Source organism: Paramormyrops kingsleyae, chromosome 16, assembly GCF_048594095.1.
Source record: "Paramormyrops kingsleyae isolate MSU_618 chromosome 16, PKINGS_0.4, whole genome shotgun sequence".
In the NCBI taxonomy this organism is placed as follows: Eukaryota; Metazoa; Chordata; class Actinopteri; order Osteoglossiformes; family Mormyridae; genus Paramormyrops; species Paramormyrops kingsleyae.
In genome coordinates, this window is record NC_132812.1 from 29,683,164 (window position 1) to 29,697,273 (window position 14,110).

Genomic DNA, 14,110 nt, shown 5'->3' on the forward strand with positions numbered 1-14,110 from the left:
TAATGACACCTGGCGGTACTGAGTATGCAGTCCCTCTAATGACACCTGGCGGTACTGAGTATGTAGTCCCTCTCATGACACCTGGCGGTACTGAGTATGTAGTCCCTCTCATGACACCTGGCGGTACTGAGTATGTAGTCCCTCTAATGACACCTGGCAATACTGAGCATATAGTCACTTTAGCACAGTGAAACTTTAAGGTTTTTATTACGATCTTGGGCTTTCTTGCTTTTAAATACTGAAATTCTTCTAATTCTTTTTCACATTTACATGAATTTGTGCTTAACTGTTTTGCACAAGGGACGACAGTTGGAATGGAAAATAATATAAAGATTACAAAAAAATTGTGTCTGGATTAATTTTATTGTTGCAATGTTAGGTGCATGGTGCTCTCTGCTCAGTTCGTGCCTATTTTTGGCATGATATGGCCCATTTGTTGAGCGTTGTGGCCCACACTAATTGGCCAAAGTTGACTCAGATACCGTCACGTAATCTGAATAGGGGCTGTGGTTTGAGCCCAAGTGTTGGACTAATCATGCATTGTATTAACTTTCCCTCAAGTGGCTGGCCGGTATATAAACATACAGAATGACCTTTGGGATTCTCACAACCAACTTTCCCATTCTGAGGTGCTGCTACTCACATTGTTCTGGAATAGGAGCATGCCAGTAAACATATGGAAATACTTAGTCATTAGTCTCATACAAAGCATTTAAGTAACGGATTAATGTCTATGATTTTTAATACGATAACAAATAATGTAGGCTGGTGCCACCTGGCCTAACCCTAACTTTTTGCTGTAGAAATGTATTTCATGTTTCTTTTTCATTAGGCACTTTATCTTTTCCGACTTTGCCTGCATACACTTAATAAGAATTGCATTTCATGCGCTTCATGGCAAACAAATGGCAGATCGCATGGGCTAATTACACGCAATTATGTGCACAATAGACTACTGACCATGTGCTGTATGTTTATCTGGATACATATTATATATTGTGCATGTAGGACAGAGCACATACTGTGGCAACATTTTAATGCTGTTTGGAAAAAAAAAAACATTGCGTAATTCCATCTTGACCTTCGAAAAGATGATATAAACCCAGCATTAAGTAGTTTAATAACTTGTAAATCAGAATTATTGGCAGAGTTAGCACTTACAACATTAATACTGAACATGAAGAGTTTGATTGCATCGAGTATTTTCTGCACCCTTGTCCAGCAAAGCCGCTTGAATGGCGGTACAGTGTTTCATACCACTTTTCTGATACTTTTCAAAATGTAAACAGTGCTGTGACATATTTTACTGTTATACTGTAGGTCTGCTGTTCTGCATATTGTCTTGTATTCTTTGCCATTGGGACACAAGACAAAACTTTGAAACTGATTGATAAAATTGATACTTAAAAGATTTTTGAAAGACTCCCTATTTTGAGGTAACTGGCTCGTTTGCTTTTATTAGAATTTACCCTCTATGGAGATTTCCCTGTATGTTGGAAACTGTTTTAATTATGAAAAAGAAATACTTATTGGTAGTATTTGGAGGACGAGTTAAGCCTACCTCCGAAAAGCCCAAAGGGAAATATTCTAATTTATTTACACAGCATGCAGTTTTGTCATTTGATTTACAGTATGCATTCTTAAACTAATATGAGGACATAATTTAACATCAGGAAACATAAAGGCAGATAGCACTTGGTTTTGAGAACCATTTTTATTTTAGATCTTTTCCATATATATATATGAACAGTAATATTTGAGCAACTGATGGTATTTTAGTTAACTGGTGATAACCACAGTGGAGAATGCCATGCAGTTCCTTTTGTCAGGACCTTCTACTGACCTATTCTGTCTTTTTCTAATTACTTGCATGCAGCTTGTATTTATCAAAAACACACTCTGTGGTTTAGAAGGACTTCTTTAAAAACCATAATTTGGAGTAAAATATAATGTGACATCCATACAGCTCACTTTATTTTTGGGGAAGAAATGCTTTTTACTACACATTAGGAAACAAATAGATTGTAATTATCGTTTATGATATAGTGTATGTCAGTGAGAACGTTCCATCATCTAAGGAAAGAAAAACAAGAAACAGTGGGGTTTTTTTTACATATAAATTGAATATAACATTTAAATAGCATTGAAATATAATAAAAAAGACTAGTTTGTTTGTAGTTATAAATTAATACGAAAATACACAGCATTAATACACAACAAGAATCACTTCTTGTCTTAAAATGATGTAAATCCAACATTGGAGCTTGTTTCTAAAAATGAATGCAGTGTATCTGGGTTTAGTCACATTTTTGTAATGTCATTTAGACAGAGAACCAGTGCATCACTACGCATTCCAAATATACATTAATTTTTTAGTTTATGGGGTTTTTATGAGGGCTCTGTATTTGTTTGTTTCCTCAGAGGATTCTGACAGATCGCAGACATACAGGTTAGGATAACTGGGGTATCGTGTGTTTCGCCATAAGTGTGTGCCATGCTGGATTAGAATTTCATCCAGTGTGCATCCTAAGATGGGCCCCAGGCACAATGTGACTTTGGATATATGGGTCTGTAAAATGGATGGCTGATGACTGGACAATAGATTAATATGCCTGAATAACTGATTCATTCTTACATTATGAAAATGCACAGAAAGTTAAAGAAACAGGGCAATTCAGACCATGTCTAAATGGTGAAATTTAAATATACGCCCTCTTTGATCTTCATGAAAGGTATTTTCACTGTCACAGTGCTTGAGTCCAGCTCCTTGTAGATCATACTAATTACATGCTGGACCCAAAATCAGAAAACACCAAGAGTTGCATGTCACCACAGTGCAGCGGGATGTTTAGAAAGGATTACAAAACCAAAGAGTGTTGGAAACTATTTTCCCATGACCCTCATGCATTTGATCTCCAGGCGGAGGGCAGAAGGCAACAGTCCTTGCATGTGTTTTATGTTCTCTGTAAAGTTGAGGGCCTGCTGGCTGGAAGTGTCTGTGGTTACTGGTTAAAGGAAAGCATATCTATATATAGGCCATACCTTGCAGGCTGTCCGCTGAGATGCCTGCTTCAATGAGGACCCTGTAATCACCCCATTCTGGATGCACTGTGCTATTTTCTCTCTGCCCCACTCAGAGGGGCTGCTAGAGATGTGCCACTCAGTCCGCGGTTTGCTTTCAATTCCAGCTTGTTAAACCTGTTATATCTGGGCTGCATTTAATATAGCAGCATATTTTTATTGCTAATATATTTATTATCCACTTTTTTTTCATATACTTAAAGATAATAATGTGTCTTCAGATGATTTATCTGCTATATTAAATAGGAAAAAGAGACACGATTAATTTTGATTGAGCCCTTTTTGGGTTTGACCATAAGAGGGCGGTAAAGTGCACCGGAACATATGGTGAACGCTGGCAAAAACCCTGGGATGGTGATGACAAACAATAATCAAAGATCCGCAAAGTCAACCTGCCATTTGAATGTCAGCCGTGGTGGATCCTTTGTCGCTTTCGTCTAGTACAGAGAAAAGAGCTATTTGGAAAACAACAATGTCATTCTACAGACTTATAACAGTAACAACTGTTCTAGGTGTTTTAGTCAGACATTTTAAATGAAGTTCACTAATAAAGTTGCTATTTGACCTACAGGCAGGTAACTTTATTCAGCGTGAAGTTTTGTGCACAAACTCTGTTGTAAGGGAAGGTAACCAGTAGATGGTTGTATATAAGAGACTGAAAGCATTATATTGCTGTTCGTTTGCTCTCCTAGTATACATGGAATAAAACGTGATTCATGATGAAGTTTTCTCTTATTTCATAAAAGAACATTAGCTTCAGATCATAATTTTACATTTATAGTTTTAAGTTAAAAGTATGAAGAAAGTTAGAAAAATCTGACAAAAAAAGATTTTTAGAAAATGAAACAGGTTACCTTTAGGTTACATTTTTTGTTTTAGTTTTTCCATCTCTGAAGTCAGGGGCGCAGCACCAAATTCTGGGCCCTATGCACAAACAGTGCTCATGCCCCCCCCTCAAAAAAAAAAAACAGCCTAATCACACAAGACTTCACTGGAATTTGGTTTTATTTGTAGAATGATTAAAAGCTATGACAGGAAATGTCACCAAAGGTAGCCTAACATCACAGGCCTGCATGAAAATTGAACACTTTTTGCCGATTTAACCTAATTTTAAAAACTTTAAATACCTCCGACAATGGTCGTTTTGGAAAGAAGTCAGATTACAGATTTAGCCAGCGTTTTTTCCATGATTCTACACGAACACTTCAGCGAGATATAAACTGAAATAGACGAGAAAGATACGCGGCATCGCCGACGATGCCGTGGAACCCAGGGGGTTAAGCAAACAAAAAAAAATATTTAGACTTATCTAGACTACATCATGTTAAGATATGTGTAATTTCGCGGTGGTATTGAAGTGTTTAATAATCATAGTTCATGTAGGCTATTCGCTTTCACATTTTGGCTCAATTTTCTTGGGGAAAAAAGTTTGTAAGTAGTTGCTTTCCCTCGTTTTATTTTTGCTTCTTTCCTGCCTCTCTTTTCTTTTTTGAAAACCGGATTTAGCTTTCTTTGGCATCATCTTCCAGCACGGATTCAGCTGATTCAGCAGAATGACCGCTAAATTAAATGCGCCTATAGTTAAAAAGCCCGGTAAAGACTAAACCATTGCAGGGGGTGAGGGTGCTTGTCCTCAGGCACTGTAAGCTAGGACACAATTCAATCCGTCAACCGATTTATTTTCCCACAAAAATTACATTCACATTAGTTAGCAACATTTTTGTGATCTTTGAATAATATTAATATATTTAAAGGAAAATAAAATTACAAATTCCTTTGGGGCCCTCCCCCCACATGGGGCCCTGGTAACTCAGTCCCCTTTTTCCCCCCACTACGATGCCCCTGCCTGAAGCATTTGGAAAATGATATTACATTTTATACAAACAACATACAATTATCATAAAATATGGATTCTACCTACAATATAAAAGCAAAACTTAGGAATATGTTAAAATAAATGTAAAACTATATGAAATGTACATTTGAAATTAAGCTCTCCAGTATTGCATTTTGCACAACAGTAATAAATAACAACACCCAATAATTTAGGTATAAATGAAAAAATAATGGAGACTGAACTTCACTGGTTTCACAGTTATTAGTAATATATTGTTAGAGGTATATCAGAATAGTTCACTGAAAATATATCAACACTGGTGATTTCAATATATAGACACTCCTCTACTTGCGAGTGAGATATGTTCCGAACGGCCGTTCGTAACTTGAAATGTTCGTAAGTCGTTATTCAACATTATTTAAGGGTATACGCAAGGTCAAAGAGCTAGGATGCTGGGAGTACGCACGCTATGCTGCTGCGCGGCGGGAGTAGCGGCCAGAAGTTGTACTAGGAGGAATTGGTGAGCAGAAAAAAAACTGATGTTGCGGACAGAAAACCGGAGCCCAATTAACACAATTTGGACTCTTCGTTCATATGTCTGAAAGTTCATAAGTTGAAAGTTTGCAAGTAGAGGAGCGTCTGTACTCTGCAATTACATTTTTTCACATCCGTAATCATTTCACTAGTTTGAGTCATTGGTGATTTACAGCTAGGTCTGAGAAGGTTCTTCAGGGCCCAGCCTGGATGTGATACCAGTCCAACACCAGTCCACCAGTCCACACAAAGTGTTGACATGAAGCTTTGTAACTAGTTTCAGATCCCTGTTTTCAACTGTTGCTGAGTGCAACAAAAAGTGCTTTTGTCTAAATAAGGAAAATGCTTGTGTATTGTGTACAAAAGTGGGGTAAAAATCTCAAAAAAACTTTAATTGGCGAAAGCTATTTTTCATTAAAGAAAATAAGCTAATGTTTCTTTTACAATATTGCACTTAACTGCGCAATTTAATTGCAGCATTACCAATATGTGATTTATATATTAAATAATAATTACTTTTTCTCCTTTAGAAAAATCTTACTTATTTCAACATTGGCTTTTTGATTACCTCAAATGGTATCAAAAGTTTTCTCGCATGTCTAGAAATAAATCCTGCTCGTAGGATAGATTGTAAACAACTTGACAGAGAAGTATAAAAAGTATCCCGCCTTCCGAGCCCCAGGACGTGATGCTTCACCACAAAGGAAAACAACCATGCTGCCCATTCAAGTCCAGCAGACACTCATAAGATGGATTTGAAATCAATCCCAAAACAGTCTTTACTGCAGTCAGATGTGCTGGATGCAGCCCACAGCACTTAGAAGCCAGTTTGCAATTAAAACGATTTTGCACAGTTAAGGGACCAATCGTTTCTCTCAAGTTTCAACGATTTTGTTCTCTCTTGTCAATACAGGCAATCCCCAGGTTCCAAACAAGATCCACTCCTTAAGTAATAATAATAATAATAATAATAATAATAATAATAATAATAATAAAGCAGATGAATTGCTGAAGCCACATACTGTTTTCATGATAGTCACAAAGTAATGCATGGATGCATGGGTTTGTTATTACAAACCATTGTATTTAACTCAGATTTTGAATACAGTAGGGCTTATGGCATTCCGTTTGCAAATACGTCAGACATTCTTATACTGGGGGCTGCCTGTATTTTCCCATTTTAAATGTTTTTTTTTTTGGCATACAGAGGAATCTGCACAGACCCGGACATCAGACCCACAGAACACACTTTAAAAGTTCTCCCCATTAGACAGAAGATAGTGACTTTCATTGACATTTGACTGCACCTTCCGACAAGTGGCTGTTTTGGCAGCTGGGTCTTTGACAGTTTTCCTTATTTTGTTTTGCTTTAACTGCGACTGTAATGGCCTTTCACAGGCTCCGTCTTGTGTGAGAGGCGATTATCAGAGTTGGGAGTGGCAGGGGCGGCCATGGGGTCAGAGTCCGAGGGCCTCCGCGTGTTTTCTTGCCTTGAGTCGGAGGTCAGCGATGCTCGAGTTCTTGCTGTTGCTCTTGGCAGCCGCCTCCACAGCCACCGAGCCGGAGTCTGCCAGCGGTCCGAGTGAGAGTCCAAAATGCGCTGATGGAAATATCAGGTACGGAGTTCGGGTCGCAAGGTGAGCGTGCAGCTGTGGGTGTGAGTGAGACACTCCTTCCAGCTGCAGTTGGGCCTGTACCTAAGTGTCATCAAACACATGCAATCAGTAAATATTAATTAAGCCTTTATACAGTCTTAAGATTTCCTTTTATATAGTTCTAGTTACCTAATTTACAGGCAACAGTAAATACTGGAATCGATAATACAGTTTATTCATTATTAGTCCATTTTCCTTTAGAATTGTCTATTTCTGTTTGAACTTTGGTATTTCAAGTTTATTTTGATTATAGTTCACAGTATTCATGACCTTTTGGTATTCAGTAGATTCTCAGTTTTAAATTGATAAAGATCTAGAACTTAAAATATGTGTTTGTGTGAAAGTAGACATCCAAATGCACGTGTTACATCTCAAGGCAAATTAATGTAGTTCCGTCCTGGAAATTGCAAAAGCTGCAGTAAAACCTGTTGGAAGGTCATGCGTAGGGCACCCATGTTCACGTAAGGAGCCACTCTGCAGGCTTCCAGGTGGCCGTCGCTACCCAAAATGATACCTATGCAAAGCAAGAGAAGCTGTCAGTGACACCCACATTATACCCCACATAGAACAACCTATAGAACATCAGGCGTGTGTGAAAACATACAAGTGTGTATTACACCAGACTTTTATGCTGCATGTGTAGCTATGCACTATGCCTCCCGATAGTATCCAATAGCTCAGAGTTTGTCTTATTTGTCGTAGTCTAGCATGGTCAGTGTTTAAATACAGAAAGTCTTTGTCAGGTACCTTTGTTCATTTGATTCTCTTGTTTTCGACATTTTGCCCTTCTGTTTTGAAACCAAACCTTAAAAAGAAGCGAAATTAAATTATTTAACAGAATCCCCTGCATGCCTTCGTCATGTGAAATTTACTGTCTCACAAAAAATTACAGCAAAAAACAATCAATATGACATTTTTACAGTTAATAATACCATTTCGGGAATCTTTCATAAATACTGATAAATGAATATAAATTAATAAATACAGATAAATAAACGTTCAAAATTTGTTCTAAGCGTCCCAAGTCAATGAAACTTTGATGGGTCTTGGTGTCTGACTAAAAGTAATTATATTAAATAAAGTTAAAATAATAAGAATACCTCTGTGTATACGTATTTATTAAAAATTTAAGACGCGGATTCATGGATAAAATGTTTTTATACTTAGAATCTATTTACATTAAATATTACATTACATTAAAACGGGTACATTTAGGACAATTATTTGTTTAATGTATCTGAGTAAGCGAATGGTAATATACTAACCTTAAAGATACAGTTCATATTTCAATTAATTACTGCAACTCGGAGATTTCAGAATTTTCAGATACTGCAAGCTATGTCGTACAGTACTACGGTGAGACATGCAAACAGCGTAGGCTACTTAACAAATATATACGCAAAAACTCAAAAGAAAAAAAGCGAATGATGGGATTTCTGTTTGTGATTCACTGGAATTTTAAACTTTTAAGAACAATTATAATACATTTAATCCGCAAATTTTATTTTAACAGGTGTTTTACTCTGATGATTAAACTCATTGCAGTCACTTTACAGTATTCCATTGGTATCAGTTAATCGGCATCATTTAGACGCATCCATGGTAAAAGCGATGACATTTAATTAGTATTTATGCTTGAAATATTTCGTAAATTGTTATATAAGAAAGATGTGAGTATTCAAATTGTCACCTTTTTATTATTCAGCATTTGTTTTGGCTTGTAACTGACAGCATGGAGACTAACTAAAATATAATTCATTTTATTTATTAATTTTGTTTATGAACCCTTAAAAGCTTATAGTATAGAAATTATACTAGATATAGTATAGAAGACTGTAGAAGAATGTTTCTGTGCTAGATAAAAAAAAATCATTTTATCTCTTATTATGAACTAAAATACAATCAATTGATTGATATCCAATAACCTTAAGGCATAATCCCTGCAACATGTAATAGATGAATGCCAATTTTCAACAGATATTTTGCATATTTAGTACAGTTACGAAGTGAATTTCGGGTAACAGGTGTACACAAATAGGAATATATCACCCAAATCACCTATTATACATATTTGTTATAGTTCATTCAGCATTTTATCGTCTATGGTTAAACATCACGTTTTTAGTTATAGTACATTCGTAACTATTTATTGTATTTATTTCTTTGTTTTTTGTGTTGTTGTTTACAGGCAACGAACGAACATCATGCGCTATAGCGAAGTTTAATTATACTCTGCATATTTCTATTGATTAACTTTATGTCTACGCCAAGATTATGAAGATTCCGTTTTCGTTTTGCTATAAAGACCTTGATTATACTCTACATGTATTTACATAGGCTACATTGCACGTAATATAACCTCCTTTCTTTATCTTGAAATGCGTCGTATGTGTAAGTTCCATTTAATATCTTCTGTATTTTCTTCGATTCATTCGATTATCGATTAATACTATCGTTGTGTATCCGATCTTTTCTGCGCGTTTTCGAATCGGCATGTACCTGTACCCTAGCCTCCGAAAGTCCCAGTCTTTGGCTCAGCTCCTCTCTCATGAACGCATCTGGATAGTGCGTTTCATCAAACAGTCGCTCCAGTTCATTCAGCTGCTCCAGTGTGAAATTCGTCCTACTCCGCCTCTGTTTCATTTTGTTTCGCGTGTCTTCGTCCTCGGGTTTCAGTCCATCTCTTTTGTCGCTACATTCATATATTCCTGTACGAACATATAACATTTAAGAATCAATACCCACAACCAGGCCTATACGTTCGTACAGAAAAATGACCTAGTGACAGACGCGCGGCGGCCTATGATCTGTAAAGCATAAAGTGCCCCTACTGTATATATAGGGTAAATACTGGCCCTACACGCTACGTGAGCTTCTGGCGTACAAAAATATTGTAAGGAGGCTATTAGTCATGACATTGGAATATCGCCATCAGTCTGTCTCATAACCTATTATAAATCTGGCGGCTTTCCGAAAGAAAGTCAGCTGATAAGTATTTAATAAATAATTTAAATTATTTTAAATATTTCGTCAGTGCACGTTCACATACTTCCACATACAAGGCAATACATACGGAATTCCATACTATGACTTAACTGACATTCTTTGTACTGATACTGTTTATTGTTCTCTAATAGTTATTGTTACTATGTATTAATATGTAAAAGTATTTCTGCTGTTTAAATGTGCGTATCCTTATTTACATTGTATCTATCTATCTATCTATCTATCTATCTGTCATGTCGCTCTTCATAAATATAAAACGTAGGCCTAACAATAAAACACAATTCTATTTATGCACTAAAATTACATGATTTGTACAGTTTCGTCATCCCTAACCTTTTAACCTTTTTATTTTAGCAGATATTTTTATTCCAATCCTAATTACTTTACAAGCGACGTCTCCGTATACGGAATAAAGAATATATACCTATAACCAAGAAATGCAAGCATAATAATACAGTCCTGCCGGAGTAACCTTGCAGATAAAGGCTCTTTATTCAGTAACTAAAGTAACATTCAGTATTCAGTAACATTCCTTCACTGATATCTCGTGCTAATTATTAGTAAATTGTTAAACACAAATCGTTATAAGCAGCGGTGCTGCCAATATTTAGGACTGACGTTCAAAACGTCAGGTCAGGTAATGTTACTAGAGTATAAATACACTTATTTTGGTTGATGCAATCTTCTCATCAAGGTCCACGACTCCTGTTTTTGCATTTTTACAAAATTATATATACTGTAATTTTGAAATAATATTGCCTGCCGGTTTGTAAAGACGCCGATCATCAAAGTACGGCTTCAACTTTCATTTTAAAAAGTAGTTTGGGCCTATGTAGGCTACGTTCCCTCCTAAGTCACAAACTGCTGACATAATTTCATTAGCATTTCCATTGTAATAATAAATACAAACGTTCTGTAAATCTTTAGATAAACTTCAGTTTACGTATAAAAATGCGTCATGTTGCTCAGTGTAGCAATAGGAATATTACGCTCCAATATGTGGAAATGTCTTGGTACACGCTGATTTGTGAAAATTAATAAGTTCTGTCTGAAAAGTTACATTTAAGTTATTCTTATAGCAACTGAGAAATTGACTTACCTTCGTTAGCCCTTTTACTCTGAATATCCTCAATTTGTTCTTTATCGAGTTCTAAGTTTTCTTTGAATAGATAAATCGGAGAGTGGTTGCTGGAATCAGTAATGCCTTTTAGATTTGGTTCTGTGCTCCCGAGGTCTCTGCTACTGGCCAAGTCGCTCTCCAAAACTTTCCGATATGAGATATTGTCTTTCCTGCTCTCCTTGGTTTTCTTCTCGAAGGACTTGGAAACAAAAGCTGTAAGTTCCTCCATCACTCTATCCAAAGGTCCAGATCACAAAATCCAAGTCCGTATTTTCACGGGTGGGTCTTACTTAACGGTAATTTTCGGGTTACAGACGGTTCATACGGCTGTTGTTACTTTATGTCTGTGCCGTACAGCTCACCGCCTTTATACGTGGGTACTGCGGCCCTGCCCCCGGCTGTCAGTCTTAAGCAGTTGCAGGCGGCTCAGCTGCTTGGAAGTGAGCTCGCAACATATTCAAATTTAATCAATCATTGACTAAGCTAATTTAATTAGAATTGAATAAGACAGCTGCACAGCATAGATGTTTATCCACCTTAAGAAATGTTTGAATAATTCTGCTGCAACTCCTGCACTATTGCATTGTATTAGTTACATTTTAAAGGAATTGTCTTAGTCCTATTAATTATGCAGAATGTAACACAAATGTAAGTCCTGCTCTTAACGGAAGAAAACGGAATGTATTATTATTGTTGTTGTTGTTTTGTTGTTAATAATGATAATGATGATTGAATATATAGTTAATTTATTTGTCTTCTGTACATTGTTTCACAAATCCATTGTTTGTCCTCTTACAGTTATGGAAGTATGTCTGAAATAATATATTCTACCAAACACTAACATTTTTTATTTGAATTTATAATTAGCTTTTAGAATATTTACACATTTTAAAAGTTGTTTTCTTAGCGAGTTATTTATTCATGTTGTTTGGACTGTTGTTTACAATAAATAACCTTCCGTATCATTTTAGCATGACGGAGGTACTTTACAAACTGATCGTATTCGCTTAGGTTTTCATTTACGTTTTGTTACTTTAAAGCCGAAAATATCATTAAATAATTGGCAATCATATTTTACAGGCCTAATACTATAGTTGGCCTGTATTACATGTATTATTTACCGGTATTATTTATCGATTTCAAAACTCCAAGCACCTGAATAAGCCTATTATATTTTTAACGTTAATGAAACATGACACATGGCAATATTTCCTCTTTATAAAGAAACATTGCCTTAAATGAGCAAAACTGCTTAGTAGATCTTTTGAAAAGAAAATCGTTTTTTTTTTTCCCGCGGAACTTTGTCATTTGAACTGATTTTACATTTTGTTTTTTCTAAACGTTTCTTTCAATTGGCCTGTATAATTTTTGAAAGTTATGCGTGGATTTTTATTATTAAAACATAACCGAACTATAGGCCTACAGAATACGGGCTGGAAAACCCGCGTGTGGCACGACAATGATAGGACACGCGTAGGTGGCTTTCCGTTCCCTGCACTGCCTCGCTTCACCTGCCCCGCACCGGTCACACTAGTTTTGCAGGTCTCCAGCTACGCTTCGCAGTAGTTAAGTTAGGTCAAATGAGCCTTAGAGTACACAAAAAGAGATTATACACTTCACGTAGATTGTTTGGGTCATTCAAGTCTATTCATGTGAAGGTGATAATTTGTCTAATACGAAAGTCCCCATTTTTTTCATAGACACACTTCGTTAATCAAAATACCTCGCCATTACCCTTTATGCGCCAGTCTACAATATATTTGTGTGCGAGGCGTAAAATGACTTCATCTCGTTTTTGCAAGCGATTTATATTTTTTATTTTATTTTCATTTCTTTTTTATTTTATTCTAACTAATCATTCATAAGACATGAAGCCTTGGGGGGACCTGGCAAATAATTGAATGAGAAAGTATCTACCCAGACAACTAGTAGTAAAGGGAAATAATCAACAAATCACCTGCCTCGCGGGCCTCTTCAGAGGGGTATAGGAACCAAGGGAGGGCGGCGGGAACTTGTAGGTCAGCCTCCCAATATTTAATTTGGCTCCATTCGTGGTTCATGTTAAGTTTTCCTCTCCGGAGAAACCCATTTAAAAACATTTAGAAACAAAATTTACGTCAAATGAGTCATTAATTTCTTTCAAATGAAAATAAAGAGCCTTACTTGACATTCAAATTTCGAACTGATGTAGTGGCTTATTGTGCAATTTTGTATCAATTTACCTGTAGTGGTTTGTTTCGTGCTCTTTATGCTGTATATATTCTATGCGGTTTTAAAACATTTCAGTGGCTCATGTACGCCTTGTCTTCTCTTTGTGCTCCTCCGTGTGTGTCCTGCAGGCTGTCTACACCCATCCATCCATCCATCCATCCATCAATCCTTGGTGGCGGAGCCTGTACTGTTTTCTCAGTTTTATATAACTTCATATGTACAAGAATTTGTAAATATAGTCAGTGTCTATGACCAAATTATTTTGGGAAATTAAGCCAAGTTAAGCTTTTTTTTTTCTTCACGTATTGTACAGCATACTCCTTGTAACAGCGCAAAGAACTCGTTTAGACATAAAGACTCTCAAACGCTTCTCAAGAGCAGATTAATAAATAAAAAGCAATTAGAAACGCGTTGGATTAATCATCCGGGAATTTATTGTCTACTCCCATGTCCACATAGGGGCCCCATAAAGCTTAGAAAAAGTAATGGCAAGAACCGCAAATATAAATTAAAAACATTTTTTATTCTTTAAGGGCAGACGCAACAGAGAACGCAAATTCGAAGTCAAATTTACTTTCCTATGCATTTCACTAGTAGGCAAATTTCATAATGATTTATAGTAGTTGTCATTCTAATATTTTAATTTTCTTTATCATTAGCGGTTTG

The 14,110-nt window shown here is 36.3% G+C and overlaps 1 protein-coding gene across 2 annotated transcripts; it reads right to left on the reverse strand.

The window, feature by feature from the left end:
• Positions 1 to 4,573: 4,573 nt before the first annotated feature.
• Positions 4,574 to 11,557, reverse strand: LOC111856282 (short stature homeobox protein-like). Of its 2 annotated transcripts, none has more exons than XM_023836117.2 (5): positions 11,213 to 11,557; positions 9,613 to 9,815; positions 7,855 to 7,912; positions 7,533 to 7,621; positions 4,574 to 7,149 (listed from the first exon to the last, which is right to left on the reverse strand). In XM_023836117.2, the coding sequence occupies exons 1-5, from the start codon at positions 11,460 to 11,462 to the stop codon at positions 6,910 to 6,912; spliced, it is 840 nt and encodes a 279-aa protein (XP_023691885.1). In that variant the 5' UTR covers positions 11,463 to 11,557; the 3' UTR covers positions 4,574 to 6,909. The 2 variants fall into 2 exon arrangements, with proteins under 2 accessions (XP_023691885.1, XP_023691884.1); XM_023836116.2 differs by having other exon boundaries at positions 9,607 to 9,815.
• Positions 11,558 to 14,110: the final 2,553 nt, after the last annotated feature.